The sequence below is a fragment of the Elaeis guineensis genome, chromosome 8, assembly GCF_000442705.2.
Source record: "Elaeis guineensis isolate ETL-2024a chromosome 8, EG11, whole genome shotgun sequence".
Classification (NCBI taxonomy): Eukaryota; Viridiplantae; Streptophyta; class Magnoliopsida; order Arecales; family Arecaceae; genus Elaeis; species Elaeis guineensis.
In genome coordinates, this window is record NC_026000.2 from 19,544,806 (window position 1) to 19,564,857 (window position 20,052).

Here is a 20,052-nt window from a genome sequence, read left to right on the forward strand (position 1 = left end):
TCATGCAATGCTCCGGCATCTGCATCTAAATTAACAGCCATTATGAAGAAGCTTGCCAGAATTCATGTGATATATAAAATCAGATGCCTACATTCTTCCAAAATTATTAAAGTGACCTTCAAAAGTCATTACTTTGTACGTCCTTCATACGCACTATTCAAATATTCCTTCTTTCAGTTTCTTTTTCTAAGCATGTTCTTAAACACCCACTCCTACTTCCCCATAGAAAAGTTTGGGTAGTTTTCCTTGTGCTTGTCACATGCAGTTCATGCAGCAATCATGGAACCAAATGCCGAAATATTGGACCAGATAATCTCAGCAAATAATGGCAGACACATTCAGAATACAAGTAGCAAGCAAACAAAGCTTCTCCAGAAGTAACACAAAAGTAATTCCTTTGAATATTTTTCCTGAAGCACCTTCTCAACAACTACACTCCAACTTGCCATGTATTCTTGCATAATCACCTGTAAACTTGCTAACCAAAATGGCAAAAGCTAATACTAGCAAATAAAAACCCTTATCCTGCTACATCCTCCACCTTCAACAATCTTCTAGTTATCTCCCATCTTCTATCAGGAACTCGACTCAGACAAACAAAAGATAGGATTTAGAAATATTCACAACTATAGAAATATGGATACCTTCCATCTCAATGTTCTTCTTGGATATCAAAATTCATATGGCACCAGAAGACCAGGTTAAGTTCTTGACTGGTTTGAGGACTTAATTAGCTCAGAGTCGATAAATTTGCTCCACCACTGGCTAACATTTTTGGTAGCTAATGATTTCCAAAAGCCAGAACTAGAGAACTGACCCACAAACTTACTAAATTTGAGCAGATGTATACCTTAAATCACTCATACATACTTCTCCCTTCCAAATAATGACATGGAATGTACAGCTTCTTCTATGAACACTTACTCTCAAGTGCTCAACCATGAAAGGGATTGCAAAGCACAAGTAGAAGCTTGTTATTGATTCATTTATGAAGTGCATCAAGATCTTTGAAAACAAGGGTAACTTCCAAAGGACCTTATGATGAAAGCACTATGAAGTAAGAACATTATATCAATAAAGATGATGGAATGATAACCTAAGAACATTATATCAATAAAGATGATGGAATGATAACCTGATTGAACTTGGATCTTAAATCCTGTCATGTCAAACAGCCTAGATGAACATACAGCTTTGAATTGATTAATATTTGCTAGATATCTTTTCTTTCTGCAGCACAAAGATCAGAGATGGTGTATGATTTCTTCTCCACAATGACAATACATTAGTCTAAAGGATTCAGATTGTGCTTTTCACACTTGCACAAACTTGTACTCCTCAGCAATAAGAATCCAAATTTAAACTGCTTCATTAAGACATTAAAATACCAGGATTACTTCAACAATCTTGGTTTTTATTCAAAAGGAATCACATGGTTATTAGCTATATCATTAATCACCCAAAACTCCTCAACCACATCAAAGTCCCAATGTTTAAAATACTAGTAACTTGCACAATGTTTAAACATTTTCCTAGATTTACAGTGCTCATACAGTTTCACCATATGCAAGGAATGCTTCAACCTTTTCTGGAAGTATATATATAGGGCTGTTGCCCCCATAGTGGATACTCTGAAAACTTCTCATGGCTCGTCCAACTCTTGCTTCTTGGTTACAAAATGACCTAGTTGGGGATCCTCACTTCAGACCTTCACATGAAACCATGTCTGCCAACAAGTATGGCCATTGTTGCATTATTTCCTCTCCAGCCAAATTTCTAAACTTGGCTTAAATTAAAACAGCAGACCATGGTTCATATCTCCAACAGATCCTTTTGTAGTTGAGTTCTCAATCTAGAGTTGACATCGATTCTTATGGCCAGGACACTATGTTTACGCATTTGATTACCTCTAATTCACCTGTTCAAATCCTCCACCAACTACTCAAAGCACCTTAATATAATTCCAACCCTCTTTTCATCCCCGTCCCTTGTCAATTTATGTGCTATTTATTCGAGGATTTCTTTTGATGTTCTCTAAACTAACTTCATTTCTTCTCCTTCTATGTTCTCATAACATTCAGGTTCTTCACCTTCTGCTTACTTTAAAATTATTTCCACAATTTCTGCCACTGTTTCATATCTTTCGCATTTTTTTTTTTTGGCTCTGGGGGATTTTACTTCTCTTCAGGTTTTCATGGAGCCTTATAATGTTTTGCTTTCTGCACTTCATGTGACTCTTTTCCATGAATCTCTTGGTCCTCATCACCTAAATCATACATCCTTATAGCTATAAGGAGCAACCTCCATCAATGCAGCTATAACAGAAGGGCCCGTTTCTTCCATAAGTAAAACTCCCATAAGGAACTCCTACTCAATATTGAATATCATAGCAGTGTTAAACAGCACAAGCCAGTGATGAACATATGGTATCCTACCTTCAACAACCCACCCATGTGGAAAAGACTATTCCAAGATCTACTCAGGCACTAGAATAGATAAATAGCTTTCCCCCTTCTCTCTCTCTCCATTCTTCTCTGCACTCTTCCCTTAGATTTGTACTCAGACCTTCATCTTGGAATCCCAAGATGAAAACAGAGGCCGAGCAAAGAAATCAACTCTCCTAAAGTAGCTTAAAAGCAACCGCAAAGCTTCTAGGATGGCATGGGCAAGAAGCCAGCCGTAAGGTTCCAGTAACATAAATCACAATAAATATCAGCAGAAGTAGAAAAGTAAAGCAGATGGGCCATAGGTGATGGCAATGGTGGCGGCGGCGGCGGCAGCATGAGAAAGCACAAGCTAGCCTATGACAGCAACACAAGTGACAGTAGCAGCAGTTCCATGCAGCTACAACAGCCCCTTAAAATCTACACCACTAAGCAAAAGATAGACTAAGTGAGGATAGAGCAACCTCTTCGTCCATAGTGTGGTCAACAAAAGTCCAACAGTCCAAGCTTCTTTTCTATTTTATTTGGTTTATAAGTTGTTTAGTTCTGACTTATATATTTTGTTTCTCTCAATAATCAATGTGATTTGGATAGGAAAGTATCTAGGAGTTACTGTTATATAACTGTAGCATAAACAGTATGTGCTTCAGTAACTATGACCTTTAAAGAGTCCTACAAAGAGTCAAAGACAGGGTTAATTAGTGAGATTTTTTTGGGATTTCCTCTCTCTCTCTCTCTCTCGCTATATATATATATATATATATATATCGATTCATCTCTGGAATTGAATACCTCATTCAAGAATTTTTTTTGATCCAACCCATAGGAATCAATAGAAAAGGCAAATCCCCTATGATACCCCAGATCCGGCTTGGTTATTGATAGAGTGAATAGATCTGCCATTTTTTGAAATCTCTCTTCTGATTCAAAATCGTGGTGTAACGTGTATCCCCCTTTGTTCCCGTCATGGAATAGATGAAATAAATCAAAAAATGAATTTTTTTTAAGAATGAAATCTTATTATATATATATATATATATGCGTACATATACGCATATATGCATATACGCGTACATATACGCGTATATGCATGCGTATATGCGTACATATACGCATATATGCGTGCGTATATATGTATATATGTGTATATATGTATATATGTATATATGTGTGTGTGTGTGTGTATATATATATATATAGGAGTCCTGAATGATTCCAACAGGGAAATTTCTAGCTATTTTGTTGAGTCTATAAAGAATCCAGAAAGGACCCGTTGCAAGGTGATGTATGCTGAAAGTTTTTACGAAGTGAAGAAGGCTATGAGCCGGCTGTTTCCCCTCCCTTTGTCCTGTATCTTTTCCATTATTTCTATCCTCTCTTCTTCTTGTACTAATTTTTCTCTCATTATAATTTTTTGTTAACTGCTTGCCATTATTATTTCAAAGATTATCATCAGATTTCAGTTTCCCTTAGATCTTTCTAGTTTTAATCACTGCACTGAAAAACCTGTTGGTTTCAATATGAATAGGGATCTCAATACTTATTCTCTAAAAGGTGAGCATTGGGATAATGCTAAGGTAATTCTATCGTGACCTAGTGTTACGGGTTCGAAACATGAAAATAGCCTCTTCACATGCAGGGGTAAGGCTATGTCCATCTGACCCTCCCCAAACATCGCATGAACCTTGTGCAAGTAGCCGCTCTTTTTTCTTAATACTTGTTATCTATTATCTGATTGGTCAGATCCAAAAGTCACTGTTGCCTGCTTAAATCTGTGTGAACTAAACTGCTGAAATCTAATTATAACCCTATAGTGAACCATTTGGTTGAGCCTCCAAAACCCTAGATCTTGATTTCTCATGAGCCCTTTCACATATAAACCCCTAGAGTAAGGTTTCTTGATCCTTCACCCAGAAAACTACTATTAGTTCATTGCCATCCTGTTCTCAGGACTCAGACTTCAAGCAATAAAGCTACTTTAAACCCTAAACTATCTTATTCCTATGGTCCTCTCTCACACGACACAGGCCATACCAATTTGGTCCTGCATCTCTTAGCATGTTAATGTGTCCAAAATCACTTCTAAGCTTTAGAATTTTACTAAAACCCACTGCTTCAAATGTATGTGAGGATCATGAGCATAGTCCTGACTTTTGAATCGCATGTTGGGACTGAATCCATGTAATGGTAGCCAACTCCATCATGTCTAGGATTTGACTCAACAAGATTCACTGATTCATTCAGCGCACAATTTTAAACTAAACCCTTTTTTGCATCAAACTACTTAAATGTTAGAAGGTCACAGATCCAACATTAGCAAGTAGATGATTTTTGAATTTTATTAAAATTTTCAAACCCTGCCATTCTGTGAAAAGGGTCCATTTGTTTGGATATATCATGTCAATCAGCAACAGCAAATACTAACATTTAAATATCATTCAAGTTCACTTTCATAAAACTTTAATATCTAAGTGACACGGGATGTATAAAGAGCATATGTTACCGTAAGTAGATTCATGCATGATGACATGAGCTTCGTATTTCCAACAGATTGTTGTGCAGCAGCTTCTGAAAGAATCTCCTTAACATACTCCTTATTGAATAATAGATATGAACATTTTATTGAAAGCATTCCCATAAAATCATAAAGTGGGTGTCTTTCTCCAAGGATCTTAAGCAATTCATCCTGCAAACATGGAAATCAAATCATAAATCCCAATATCCACAGCTGACATCCAGTTGATTGACTTATTACATAACATTTATCTTTTTTGCTGTAGGTTAACATGTATTTGGCGATAGTTACACTGCAAGCTACAGCACTTCAATATTCTGAAGCTATGATGTATATTGACCATGTTAGAATCGCTTTTACGAATTAAAACCTTAAAAGGTGTTCACTTCAACCAGGGAACAGTAAATACCCGATATGACCATGCTTGACAGAAACTAGTGCTAGGATCAAGTAGGCTCATCAGAATTTTCCATATATTCACATCTTTTAGCTGATTGAGAGTCAGAAAACTCTCCTCGGCCTTTGCAGGATCACTGAACAAGCGAGACATGATACGGAAGGAGCCAGAAATTCTCTTTTGGAGGTCAGGGGCATCTTCCTGCTTTTCAGCGAGACTGATTTGTAACAGCATCTTGAAATTATGTAAATGTACTGACAATATCACATATTTGCAAACCTGATGTGCCTGTCTAAGAGAGAGATACTTCTGCATTTCTTGCTGTAACCTGCAATCCAAGAGGAAATCACCTGAAAATCCGTGCAACGCCTATCAAATACAAGATATTTAACTAAAGAGACAACATTGGAAATCCCACAAAATCATGATGGAATCTATACAAACCTGTGCTTTTGCAAAAGAACCTGTTCAAGGGCCTTGACCTCAACTTTATCAAACCTTGAGAAAATTGTTATCCAATGTTTCACTTTATCTTTGATTGAGAACTCAGATGGGAACAAAGAACCACACAAAATAAGCTCGATCGTCTCCGATCTGTATGAAGTTCCTTGAAATGTTAAAAGCATATCCTCTTTAAAAGGAGAAAAAGAAGGGGGGTTGCGGGCGAGTCAAACCAAGTTGCCTAATAGGATGCTCTATCATCCAATAGACGCGTACTTGCCCAAAAAACTTAAACCTTTCAACCAACTTCCACGGAGAAACAGCAGAAGCATATGTATTTGGAGGCTCAGGAACAAAAATCATGATTTAATAAATAAATTCTCCCATAGGATGGTGTTTACTCACTCTAGATATTGTTAGAGCACAAAATTTATTGTTAACTAGAAAAAACTGAACAACTCAAACTTTTATTTTATTAGTTTAGTAATGAAAAAGGAAATTAACAGTGTGTTCAGAGGAGTACTACAGCGAATCCCTAAGATGAAGACTAAATGATTTTCCTACAAAATATAAAGCCCACAAAGCAAAAAGAGGCCCAATATTTCTCAATGCAATTAGGTCATACCAATTTCTGAGAACTGGCCCAAAACATAATTTGCTTTGATTGATGAGGCAGAAAAGAAACAGACATCCTTGTTCCTAGAGTGGCTAGAATAAAATGTTAGAAGAATCCCTGTACAACAAGGTGGTATCTCAGAACTGCTGATGCCGAGACTTCAAATAGGGAAAGTACTGTTCCAATGAACAAAAGGAAAGGGCCCTATGCTCACATATCTTTGGTCCACAAGTTCACAGTCCTCTTTGGTTTCAATGTTAATTGTCTCTCTCCACCTCGCCACAAGATGTTCCTAAGGGCCATACATCCAAATATAAAAGAGATCAGAAATTGCTTTAAATTACAGCAGTCAAGCTATCACTACTTGTTAATTACTGAACATTTTTTGCCCTCTCTTTAAAAAAAAAAAGAAAAAGAAAATCCCACAACTCGTTCCAGAAATACTAAAGCTGTGCAAATTAAGTTCTCAAAGACATGGTTCTACAGAAAGTAATTAGGCCTGCCTTTTCTCAACAAGAAGAATAAGAAGAAGGCTGCTTTGTTTCGACCATGGTTTCAGGTTAGGGCAAAAAACTGAAAATTTACTCCATTTACGCAATTCAGATGCAAAACCATATAAATAAGTGACTATTCACCATCAGAGGGAAAAAATATCAAGAAAAATTTACAAAACAAAGACAAACATTACGAATTATAACAAAAATACATAGTATTATAAGTTATTTGGTTATTATCTCTGGTTTTTGTCCAAATAATATAGACATTAAAATACAATATAAAACAAGGAAAATACAAAAAAATAAGAGACAAATGTCTAGCTTTAGGAAAAAATTAGGAAATATGACAAGTTAGAGAAAATGATAGACCATACTACCTGTACCATGTATTGTATAGAAAAAAGAAAACAAAAAACAAATTTTGGTTCCTTGATAGTTCGCATTATTTTCAAATCTACGAGACTTCATGGAATATAAGCGAGATCGTACTTCATATGAACAAATTTGACCATCAACATAGAAAGACAACTTCTTGTACCCCAATCTCCTTAAAACAACAAAATTCATGTCACATTATTCTAAAATGTCCTTTAGGTACAGAATCTATTGCCTGTAGGCATGCTCGTCTTCCAACTCGAGAAAATGAAAGGCAACACAAATGAAACTAACATGCCATCTATATGTAAACTTAAACTAACAATATTGGCCACAATCAGAATCGAAGCCCTACTAAACCAAATGAAATGCCATACTGGGATTGGTTTCATTTTAGTCCAGCCAACACCAAGCACATTGTCGTTGAAATTAAAACTCGGGAAGACATAACATACACATATAAGACAAATAAGATAATATATTTTCACAATCATTCTTACGTATTTTCTTCAGTCCTTGTTTTCCTAAAACTCTAAAATGAATTACAAGAACTAAGAATTTAGAAACATCATCTTTTCAGCACAACCTTGCATTAAGCATTTCTCAACCATGTCAAGGAACAGAGGCAACAACAAGAAGTTTAAGTAAGACCAAAGGATTAAAAGTGCAGCATAACATGATCGTGTGAGTCACAAGTCAGCACACCATGCATACTGCATCATATCATGAAAAAAATTGGTTAGCATTGGAATGAAAAGTTACAAGTCAATAACCAGATTCATAGCAAGAATTGAGGAATCACATGCCAAAGGTGTATGCCAACCTAGCACCAGCACATTATGTACCAAGGAATGTTGTACTATGCCAGTGCTTGGCATGGTTGCCAAGCAGCCCATGACATGCCAGTGTCACATGCTAGCAGAAACTGGCAAGGAACATATTGTGCCATATTAACCGTGTCTACCGGTGCTTTAACCCCTGATTCACAATCAGCATGCAAAGATACACTGCTTCATTCAGTCATTCTTTGTGAACTAGACCAATTATGACTAATTTATACAGAATATAGAAAGGTTTGAAACAAAATAATAAATAGTTTAATAATCCATAAAAACTAAGGCACACTGCTTTATTCAATCATTCTTCGTAAACTAGACCAATATAACTGATTTATACTAGCATATAGACAGGTTTGGAAAAAATTATAAAGCTTAACTAATACATAAAACTTAAGATACAATATCATGTTTGATATCAGTGTTGGTGTTGGTTGTTGCTCAACATGTATATGGATTCATTTCAAGTAATCTTTCATAAAAACTAACATAGATACACATGTTTAGGCTTTAAATTCATGATAAAAATCTACATTGGAACCTGTGACTTGTTTACAACTTAACAATGCATTTTGAATTTTGTGAACATATTGTCAATACAATGCAATGCCATATATTGGTAGCATCTCAAGAAGATTATATACAATGGAGAATGGATCACCTTTGTTTCTAAACTACAGTTACCATAGAATGACTTTTGTCATTGCATAAATAAAAGCCAATGATGATACTGACTAGCACAGTAAGCATAAACATAGGCACCTGGCATGGTATCAATGACTTGTTGGCAGGACAAGTATCATAATTGAAAAATGGCATAGACAGGTATTTTGGTCTTCATTAGAAGACATATTTGAGGGAGCTAAACATGAACATTATCAATTAATGGAAACATGACACACATGACATGATTGTCTGTGCATCAAAATCTTGCATTGTCAATGACCATACAGAAGGATTTGCCTTTTGTTACTTACCAAGGAATAGCAATAAGAGAGTGACACCAAGTACCACAACATTTTTTTTTTTTTTTTTGAAAAACTGATTGCAACGGTGATCAGCACATGCAACCAAATCATGAGACTGCACCAATTAGCAAAATGATTGAATTTGATTTCAAGGACCAATTGAAAAGGGGAAGGTCAAAGCTAGAACTGACTGAAGTAGAAAAAATGGACCTGGAAAAGCTTGCATTAACACTTAAGAAAGCCCTTTTATATGAATGATTGAAAACAAGAATCCATAAAGCTAGCCCTAAATTGTTGGAAAAAGTTTCATGGTCATGGTTACTACCATTCCATCATACAGGTTATACAACATAACCATAAGGTCTTCTCCCAATTACCCAGGGTCAGCTCTATGAATCTCATACACCAACAATTCCCTTTTAGGGCTATCCATGACACTATTTCCAGCTTTCAAAATCCTTTCTCACAACTTCCATCCATGTTGTCATTAGTTCTTCCACTTTCTCTCCTACAACCTTCAACAGCAACGGAAGTTCCTCGCCTTATTGGAGTCCCCTTGAATATTCATTTTACGTCTATAGCATCTACATCGATTCTCCATCACTTTCTCCTTACTTTGGGCAACATTTAGAGTTCCTTTAATATACTTAATGCATATGATATTTGGATTCATGTCATACATGTCAAGTAACAATTGTCAACAAAACACCACATGCGCAACCAAAACTGCCACTTTTCTTTCTAATGTTTCTATAATTCTTACCTAAAATCTTTGTCATATAAGCATCTCAATATCTTCCCCGGTATCCACTCAAAATCTTCAATATCTATCAAGCTCTCAGGGCTCTTTACGCAATTAAGTTTGTATAGATCAGCCAACCTCTCCATGGTATATCTTTTGACAGACAGCTGAAAACATTTAAAATGGAAAACCATGTTATGAAATGTATCGTAAAAACAAATTTAATCAATAAGCTATAAAGTCAAGCAGAAGGACAAACAGATTTGTCTCGAAGGCGTTCTGCGACCAGCCTAGCTATCTCAGCTGGAATAACTTTCAATGCATGGCAAGCCACATCATAAACTGCAGAAACAACTTGTTTCCGAACATTTTCATCATAATCCAACAATCGATCGCTTAGTGCCTCTGAAAACAAGGTCAAGCATCACAACAGAAATGATTTACCAGGAAACAAAAAACATACTAATAGCTAATCAAAACACAAATTGGAATATGCCTCCTTACTGATGATCTGAGGAGCTTCAGGTCGGGAAGGATTTGATATCAGGCAATGCTTCAAGTGTTCAATTACAGAAATACGGACTTCCACTACCCTATCAGTCAATCTCTTTAAAAACTCAGAGAAGAGTGGCTGAAAACATTCAGAGATTGATACCCCAGGTAAAGCAAACAGGTCACCAAGTAATTGCACCGCTTTCAGCCGAACATCTAACTTATCTGTCTATAGAAGTTTAAAATTAAGGAGTCAGAACTACCAAAACATTTTTTGTTGGATTTAAGAAGGGCAAAAAAGATCCAGTCTATCTAATTTAAATATGATCAATAAGTTCAGATCGACAATTTCCTGATATCAGAACTGAAATAAATTATCCACATCAGGAGTGAATGACCCAAGGCTCTTAGAACATTTCATCATTTTTATCATTAAATTTAAATTAAATCAATGATAATTATGCTTTAGGTAAAATCATAAGAATAGCCTCCCATTACATCATTCATGGTGGTCAAAGAAGGTTATGATGATGTCAATGTTTCCAATCTTAAAATCACAAAATAACCACATTGTATTAAAATGCTGGTCTAACCAGCTGACACAGAAATATCTCGAAATATGCACTTTTATGGTTTGTTCAGCTATGGGATTTTTGCTTTCATATTCCTTCTGACTGGTGCTTGGGAAACTCTTTCCAACAAATTAAACTATCGTTTGATGTGCTTTCAGTAAATTAAATAAAATATGGTTCCTCCACAGATAACCTAAGTTTTTGCATCTGAGTCTCAAAAACTGACTAAAATTTAGATCCAATGTTTTGTCCGTACAAGCAACTATTACCGGGTCTGCAAAACAGCAGGCAGAAGATCTAAATAAGCTAAGCATAATATTCCTTAAAGTCTTCAAGCATCGAACTGAAAGAAAAAGAGATGTAAAAGAGTAAAACTTAGAAGACAGGGAAGCAGAAGGCAAGGTACAGAAGGGCAGTGGGAGCCTTTTTTGCTTCTGCACCCACTTGAATGACCAAAATGTTTTTAATGTAGCGCCTAGAATGCAATTTACAAATAAATCGTTCAAAGTTATGAGTCCAAATATATCTGGATGGTAAATGACCAACAAGTAGCCATAGAGATGAGGAAAAAAGGACCCAGACACAAATTCTCTAACAATACAGAACTATAATGAAACATCAACCATTTAGAGGAAAAAAAATGTGACTATGTAGTAAAGCATATATACCTACAACTTTATATTTTTGTCAGCTTATTTCATGTCTTTAAGTATTTACAAAATTTTTTGACATGTTCAAATTTTAGATGGAATCATAAATCAGTTCATATTTTATGAGTGGACATCACCACAGTCAAGACAAGACTGGGAATAAGTAGATCCCTGACAAAGATATTATGAATCAAAGGTTAACATAAATTGACTTCAAATGCATAAAAGGAATAGAAACACCCCTTGGCTATGGATCCATGAATTTAATTTAGGTGAGAGAAGATAGTTTAAGAACTACAGCATTACTTGGCACAAATGAACAAAGGCAATGAAAATTAATAGGAAATCCAGAGAAATTAGGAATTATTTAAAGATATAGATAAGATCAGTTCCTGCTATTCTGGCACACCTTAACTTACAAAGAACAGTAGTATCTACTACAGAAAGGTAATAATGCAGATAAATAGCAATATGGAGTGCTTACCAGCAACTCTCCTGTAATATAAGGAGTGATTCCTGTGAGAATCTGGGGTGCACACTGATATATATCATAGATGACTTCGTGATGGTCAAGTGATTTGTTCAAATAACTGTTATCGCCTGATAGTGATGATACAAGAAACTGCATTATGCAAGGCTCAAGTTTTCCTGCACAATGTTCTATAACATTCATCGCAAGCTTCCGTGCTGCCATAGAAGAATCCTAGTTCCACAAATTACACAAAATCGACTCTTTAAAAAGAAAATAAAGAAGAAATAGGTCTTAAGCTTGAGAGGAGCACAACTCTAAACATATACAATATTCAAGGGAAGAAGACATGAAAGAGTACTGTTAAAGAAGAAAGTATGAGAAGAAGAAAAAGAAAATAGGGAGAAGAACAAGAAGCACACTCACATTTCTTTTCCGACCCAAAGCAGAGAGGATGATACTTAACAAATTATCCTGTATATCCTCACTCTCATCCAGAATAAGGACCATGATTGTTTGCATTGATGTAAAAACATTTTGTGGATGATCATCACTGCATGTGATAAGCCAAAAGCCACAGTCGAGTAAAATTACAACACTCTTCTCATGATTGGTAAAGACAAACCGAACAAATACAATTCATCTAAAAATATTCTAAAGTCTAAACCAAGAAAACAAACACACACACCTCCACATTTACACACAGCATTTAATGCACATAAGACTTACTTTCCTGAAAAAGAAATTTGATGCATTTGCATGGACAATGGTTAAAAATGTAAAAGCCAAAGAAATGCCATAGCATATCACCATGTACCGACATGGTATAGGCCAAAAATTCACCAAAATCACTGGAAACAACTCTAAGGTGCCATAACAATTGGCCTTCTGTATAAAAGATAACATTGTCTAGAGAGGGAGTATAAAAGACTGATTGGCATGAATCAGTTGTATACAAAGTAAAGCATACCATCATTATATCAACAAGATCACTTTTATACATCTTAGGGCCTGTTTGGGAAATCCAGTAGGATTGGGCTGGAACTCCCATAGGAATTGGCCCTGTTAGCCTGCTCAACCAGTTTTCTTCTAAAGGCCCATCCTAGTTTTGGCCTAAATCCCATGTACTGGCCTGTTGAACTGAAGGATTAAAAAAAAGGGACCTATGAAGTTACTTTTTTCTTCCCACAGGATTTGGCTGGAGTGGGAGTGGGTTGATATGGGCCTTACGTAAACAGACTCTATAATCCATGATCCTATGCGAAATCCAACCCAATCCTGCTAGATTTTCCAAACAGGTCCTTACTCTTCCAAGTTCATTTTAGTTCCATACCGCTTTCAGAGACAGAGCCTTACAATATCAGAATAGTGCATCTGCTTTGTCATTTCGAAAGTTTACAGAAAAAGGCCAACTTACAGTGATACAGAAGTGATGAAAGAAAGGATATTGAGAAAACAAGAGAAAATTTCAAAAAGAATATATAAACAGAAGGATAAAATGTGTGTTTGTTCAGCACTTGGGAGGCACTCTTCCAAATGTCATGTTGAGGGATGAGGCAGTGGACCTACTTACAGGAATCTCACACCAACATTCTTTTAGTAGCCTTTAAATATTAACCCAACCTCTGTATTAGTCAGGATAACATTTGTTCAAATATGATCCAAGGAACCAGAGATAAGCGTTCTAAAAAACTTTGGTATTCCGTTTTCAATAACCTAATAGACAACCACATTTTCTTATTTCACATAATTTTTTCCCAATATGTAACAAATGTACATGTCCAACATAATTTACAAAGCCTCTATGAATTTCAAAAGACTAAAGAGCCATAGAAATCAGCACATGTGAGCTGAACACTTGCATGGCAATTCATTGGTCAAGGATATAGTGATATAACAGTATAAATGAAAAGGACAATGCTGAGGATTGTGGATATAGCAATATCTGAAAGGCCAAACTACGCAATTCATCATCATATAGAGATAATCATCAACACATTAAATTCAAGGAATAGTGATTATAACCACGATGCTTCAATGGTTGTTATAAGATTATCCAGAAATATGTACACAGATACATGTAGGTACATATTGCTAATAATCTGTCAGTAACAGGGGTGATATTTGAAAGTTTTTTGGCAATAAAAACTTCCCCTATAATCTAAGAGAGATTAAGCTCACTATAGCTCAACTTAGGGAAAAAAGGAATAATACCCAAGGAAATCGTGAAGACAAAAGAAAACATGACTACAGTGGAGATGTGAACCAAGAAGAATCTGTCTTCCATGTAGAGAAGAATGCATTTTTTTAATAGTAAAGGTGATAACTGCCAATAAAGAGAATAATCTACTTTCCTAAAAAACAGCTTCTTAGTACATCTCTATATAAAGGCATCAAATATTCAAGGAAAGTTTATAGCCTTTATATTTATCAGCTTGACAGATGAAACATACCTGACAACAGAGAAAAATGTACTGAACATTTCATATATGAGATCATTACATTCAAGATCCAACATCACAACACATGACCTGTATCTTGCGAGTGTCTCTAAGATAACAACTCTCCTTCCAAATGATGAACTGTTAATATCACCTAATCCACTAAAAGTACTAACAATCAAATGAAATATGTCCTGCAAGAAATGAATACATTATAGTCAGAAGATAAGATACATGAGTCAATTTATGCCAAAGATCTTCTTAAAGCCTGAATGCACTTTATGTCTGTCAAGAAAAGAAAGTACCCTTAGAACATCATCACTGTAAGGAGCTTCTGGTGCAGTTATTCTGGTGATTTCACAAATGCAGGTTGCTACCAGAACTTTGACTTCCCTATCTTGATGTTTCAGCAATTCTTGTTTGGCAATTGCATTAAGGCAAGGCCGCATTGAATCCAACATTGACGGCAACGGTGACTGATCTATCTCGGAGAGGCAGTTTGCAGCTTGCTGAACATCCAAAAATATATTAGGGTTTTTTTTCCCTCAAACAAGAGATTGAGAAATATTCGTCCCCAAGAAAAGTGCATAACATATATGCAACCTAATACAAAATCATAGCTAGATTTGGATCTCAAACGTAACAAGCATTTTAAATCAGGCTCAAATTGGGGGAAGCCCAAGTCTACTCAACAAGCTTAACACTTAAAGCATTTCCAATCATCACGAATACCTGATAATTTGTAGTATTGATAGATTGCATGTCAAATTTGAAATGGTTTTGCACTCCAAGTTATGGGGTGCTTGTAGATTATGTAATATCTAATGATCTCAAACAAATAAGAGTACTTTGGTGACCAAAAAATCAAATAATAGTAGTTTAAACCATGGTTTTAAGTAATTATATATGCATATGACTTGATTATATGTATGCAAGTCTTTCTTTGATTTTGTCTTATTGTATACAGAACTCACAGATGTCCAATCAGTGTTGTATATGTATCATGCTGAAACCCTATCATGGCAGATAATATTCTTCTGTTCTATTTTCACAGTGTACCTAAGCCATAAAGTTCAGTATCGCTTAATTAACCCGCTTCAACCATTATGAAATCTCGATTCAACCACAATGTTTGACTTCTAGTCTAATCAATTATCCATGCCTGACCTTATTAACTAGCAAACCTCTCCACCAGTCGGACTAATCAGCCTTATCATTTATTGCCCCATTGGGATCGGATACCATGGTTAATCCAGTCTGCAATGACTTAATCTACCATCTGATCAGCAAGTGGATTCATAATATGATCTACAACAATGTTTAGGTGCACTACACATTCAATTTGACTGCAGCTCAGCAAACACAGTACACCTCTCTACATGATACAGTTGACAAGGAGCTTGAATACCACTGAAAATTCTGGTGTGTTATTTAATATATCCCCTTGTTATGGAGAATCTTGGTTTTACATTTGCATGTATAATATATTACTAAAGCTCCTTTTGACATTAGATGTTAGATAATCAAGAGTTACAAACATTAGATTATTGTTTAGGTGAATATTCAATTTAGTTCAATAGCTTTATAAAATCTACTGATTTTCTAGCTCAGCACATGCTTACAGATCTTCACTACAACCGTACAACACAAGGGGAAAAGTTTACCTCGAACCATTATGAATTTCTCTTGAATCCCAAGACACACTTCCCAAATTTTCATGTGCTCATGCCCAAACAAAGGGAAAAGACGTGTTGTCAAAAGAAGGGACCATCATATTTTTAAAATTACATGTTGTTCCTTTTTTCCCATGCTCACTTCTTTCTGGACCTTCATAAAACAATATGTTTCAATAACAGTAGCTCTCACAGATTTGTAAAACAAACTTACTCTTTACACAATTAGTATAAAAAGTCATGATATTCTTTTCCATTGCATGTCTTTGGTTGGCACATATTGTGCTATTCTATCTTCAGCTTGAAGAAAGTTATTAACCTTTTTTAAACTATGCCCTTTCTTGAAGCCTTTATAAGCTGGGTAATATCTTCTTCATACTGGTGTTTCCAGATCTGATATTGCATATGTCATCCACTTTATTAGTCAGTTTTATTTGGCTTTGAAAAAAAAAAATCATGATATCTATAATGGTTGCCCATACTTTCTTGTCATCTTCTCATGCATTATTATTCTCCATCCATTTCCACCCTAATGATTTCTTGCTACTCCTTGCACTGAGCAGGCGAGTGATGTCAAGGATTGATGTAGTATTATGGATTTCTATATTGATTTCAATGACTACATTCACAATCTAATGAATAAATTGACCATAGTTATATGGAAGATACTATAATTAAGGTTCCCCATGTGCAACGTCTATTCAATGGTCAGTGCTTCCATTCCAGTCCCTACATATCCAACCTATTCCAAAATGAGTTCCCCCTCTCAATTAAATTCTCTATGCCACATTGTGCAATGAGTAATATGGAACTCATTGACCTCTCCAATGAATCTCCTTAGCCCACCACACAATTCATGCTCCTGGCTTTTAAGAGATAGGCTATCACTTTGCGTGGCTTTTTTAACATAACTCACGTCTTATCTCTATGGTATATATTACTATCGCGCTTTAAATTTCTGACTTCATCACAAAATCAGCAACAAGAAGTTAGCAATAAAATAGACCTATATGATTCCATCACAAAGGCAATAGTTTCTAAGAAACCAGGTGACTGGTAGAGCTACCAACATAAAATCAGGTTAAATTTGCAGCTCAAGAAAAAAGAAAAAATCCATATCAAGAACTGAGCTTCAAACTCAAATGGAAAGCAAAGGGCAGAAATATTTCTCCACAATTCATACATCCCAAATGTTTTGCCTCTCAGTGAGTGTTCAAACCCAGAACAATGTAATCATTAAATTAATCTGGCTAGGGAAAAGAATATTGCCATAGGACAATTCTTTGCTGTCGGAAAATGAAATCTCAGTCTGCTTCACTCTATCTTCCTTGCACGCTTAGTCTAAAACTAGCTTGTCTTCAAGCTTGCTTGCATGCCACCCTTAGTCCAAAAATTTTTCTGAAGGAACAAACTAAAACACCACTTATTCGATATAATCTCTCTCTCTCTCTCTCTCTCTCTCTCTCTCGCTACTTTTTTTCTCGTTAGTTATACCTCTTGGCAGCTAAAAACTTGCAAGCTTTTTCACAATTAAGAACCGCAACAACGACATCCACTTCAAAACGAACACCAAAATCCCATCTTTGTCCCACAAACATGCATTTTCACTCAACCCAAACCCTAATGAGAAAGAACTCCATGTTTTCGCATCAAAACCCTAGAATTCACCAAGAAAACCCCAGAGTGACGGGGAGGAACGAATTCTCCAACCAATTAAAGCGCAAATCAGCAAAAATCATAGAATCGAAACCAAAAATAACGCCAAAGAACCCACCTTTAAGAGCTTAACCAGAGCATCTTTGGAAGCGGGAGGGCTCTCGAGCTTCGACCCCACGTCCCTCAGCTGCTGCTGCAGCTTCTGCGCCATTCCGGCCGCCCGATCGGGACCAGCGAGGTCTCGGGAGAGAGGGAGGGACAAGCCAAGGGTTTCCCCCCTGTTTCTTTCTTATCTTTATTTTACTCTCTCGGAAGTGAAATAAACGGGAAACGAAGCAAAACGAGATGAGTGAGGAGGCGGCATCGCCAATCAGATCTGGAACATTAACACGGAAGACTGACTTATAGCCGAACTTGGAGCTCGTGGATTGTCCGGATTTTAGGACAACCAAACGTTTAAGTAGTTCGGTTACGCATTCGCCCCTCGTCTTTAGATCATATTACAGGATTGGCCTTTGTTCGAGCCGGAGTACCTTCGGATTGAATCTTAATTTGGGGCAGCCTGGGCTACCTACATACACAGATACATATATATATATATATATAGACATATGCGTACACAAAAATAGGTATAGATATATAAATATATATATATATACACACACATGCGTATACAAGCATGCATCGTTAGGCTCCCCAGGAAAAAGATTGCTACAATCTATCGGCAGGAAAGTAGAAGACGATGGAAAAAAGATTAAGAGTCCCATAATGCGTCCTCCTCTCTCTCTCTCTCTCTCTCTCAACAAAAAAACTAGTAGATAATGGATTGAAGACAAATGGGGAGCATCGGTGTTCGTATACCCGTGTGATTTAGGGCTCGAAGCAAATTGTACATGGCATGCAGCAGCAAAAAATTGCTTCTTACTTCTCACGAGCCAGAGATCAGATTTGCAAGCAGACCTAGGCTATTTGTGGGTTGAACTAAGATTCCACTGTTGTACCAATGATAATGGTCTTAATTTAATTTAAGACATATTGCGTAAGCATGTCAGGATGCATCCAAAGCAACTCTAATATGATTATCGACCATTGGATAAAGTGGTTTGCTATTATAATTGTACTGTTCAACATGCTGAACTTGTAGTAGCCTGGATGGATTTGAGGGTAGCTATGGTGGAATTAAAAGCTATCTGTATTTGCCTTTAATGAAACTCTCTGGCTGTTATTTCTGATATGGCTAACTGTAAGGTGGGAGATGCTCAAGGCCCGCCAATGTTAATTGATGTATTGTATTGGAAACTTGAGTGTTGTGTATTTTTTACCTCTCAAGTTTTTAGGGAAGCAAATAGAGCTGTCGATCTCATTGATAATATGGCTCAGCAAATAGATTGTTCTTGGGGAGCTAATGAAGTTATTCCACATGAACTGGCTGTCATTTTGCATAAAGATCATAGTGGCAAAGCTTGGAAATGAAAACCGGAGGGAAGCGGAGCTCTGCGGATTTTTGAATAAGCTCCTAGCTACAGCTACGTTTAGGCGTTCTGGATGACTTCTGAATGCTGAGATTAGAAGTTGCTGAGATAAATATGTAGGCAGGCTATGCTGGTAGCAAGGATAGTTTGAGCACATTTTTTTATATTGCTTGGGTTCTTTAAATCGGTTAATGCTTGCTGCATAATGTAAGGGGTAATTTTCTTAACAATTGGAATCAGATCTGTAAACTCAGGTTCTGAGCTTATATATTTGAATGAGCAGCCTTCGGCTCTAGGTTCTATCACAAAAAAAAAGATTTGCTATTAAATTACCAAAATATCCCAATATTAAAGATAATTCTTATATTTTATCCAGAGTCTATTACATTTTATTATCTTATTCACTATTCTATTGCATATGTACAAGTAAAATAAAAGCTTAGCTTATACAAAATTCCTAATCCATCGTGTCGGTGCTAACATTAATATACTTGATAATCATTAAAATTTATTATTTAATATGCAATAAAATTTTAACAATGATGGTATTCAATTACTTGGCCATCATTTAAATTCATTTCTTTATATGTGACAAAAAATTTAGCTATTGAAGTTTGTTATTTATTATAATTTGTTATATTGTGATTTATATTTTGAGAAATTGAATAAAAGTAAAAAAAATTACACCTTATAATTGCACAAGGCTTAAATGAATATTAATAATGAAAATTTCTGCACGGAAGCTCTAGTGTTTAATTCTTTATTCTATCATATAGATATCAAAATTAATGATAAA

At 35.9% G+C, this 20,052-nt stretch overlaps 1 protein-coding gene across 9 annotated transcripts in view; it reads right to left on the reverse strand.

Annotated features, from left to right (window-relative positions):
• LOC105049958 (sister chromatid cohesion protein PDS5 homolog A) overlaps positions 1–18,165 on the reverse strand; it is a 33,411-nt gene extending 15,246 nt beyond the window's left edge. For 6 of the 9 annotated variants that reach the window (XR_012143254.1, XM_073261707.1, XM_073261712.1 and 3 more), the window contains exons 1-12: positions 17,903–18,165; positions 14,761–14,964; positions 14,468–14,649; positions 12,441–12,567; positions 12,030–12,248; positions 10,336–10,552; positions 10,091–10,236; positions 9,853–9,998; positions 5,801–5,950; positions 5,636–5,684; positions 5,369–5,557; positions 4,948–5,130 (exon numbers count right to left, since the gene is read on the reverse strand). Coding sequence is in view for 8 of the 9 variants with exons in the window: in XM_073261707.1 (XP_073117808.1) it covers positions 4,948–5,130; positions 5,369–5,557; positions 5,636–5,684; positions 5,801–5,950; positions 9,853–9,998; positions 10,091–10,236; positions 10,336–10,552; positions 12,030–12,248; positions 12,441–12,567; positions 14,468–14,649; positions 14,761–14,964; positions 17,903–17,995 (1,905 nt within the window). In the remaining variant the exon portion in view is untranslated. The remainder of the gene's footprint in view (positions 1–4,947; positions 5,131–5,368; positions 5,558–5,635; positions 5,685–5,800; positions 5,951–9,852; positions 9,999–10,090; positions 10,237–10,335; positions 10,553–12,029; positions 12,249–12,440; positions 12,568–14,467; positions 14,650–14,760; positions 14,965–17,902) is intronic. The other 3 variants (XM_073261708.1, XM_010929777.4, XM_073261706.1) reach the window with 1 other exon arrangement.
• Positions 18,166–20,052: the final 1,887 nt, after the last annotated feature.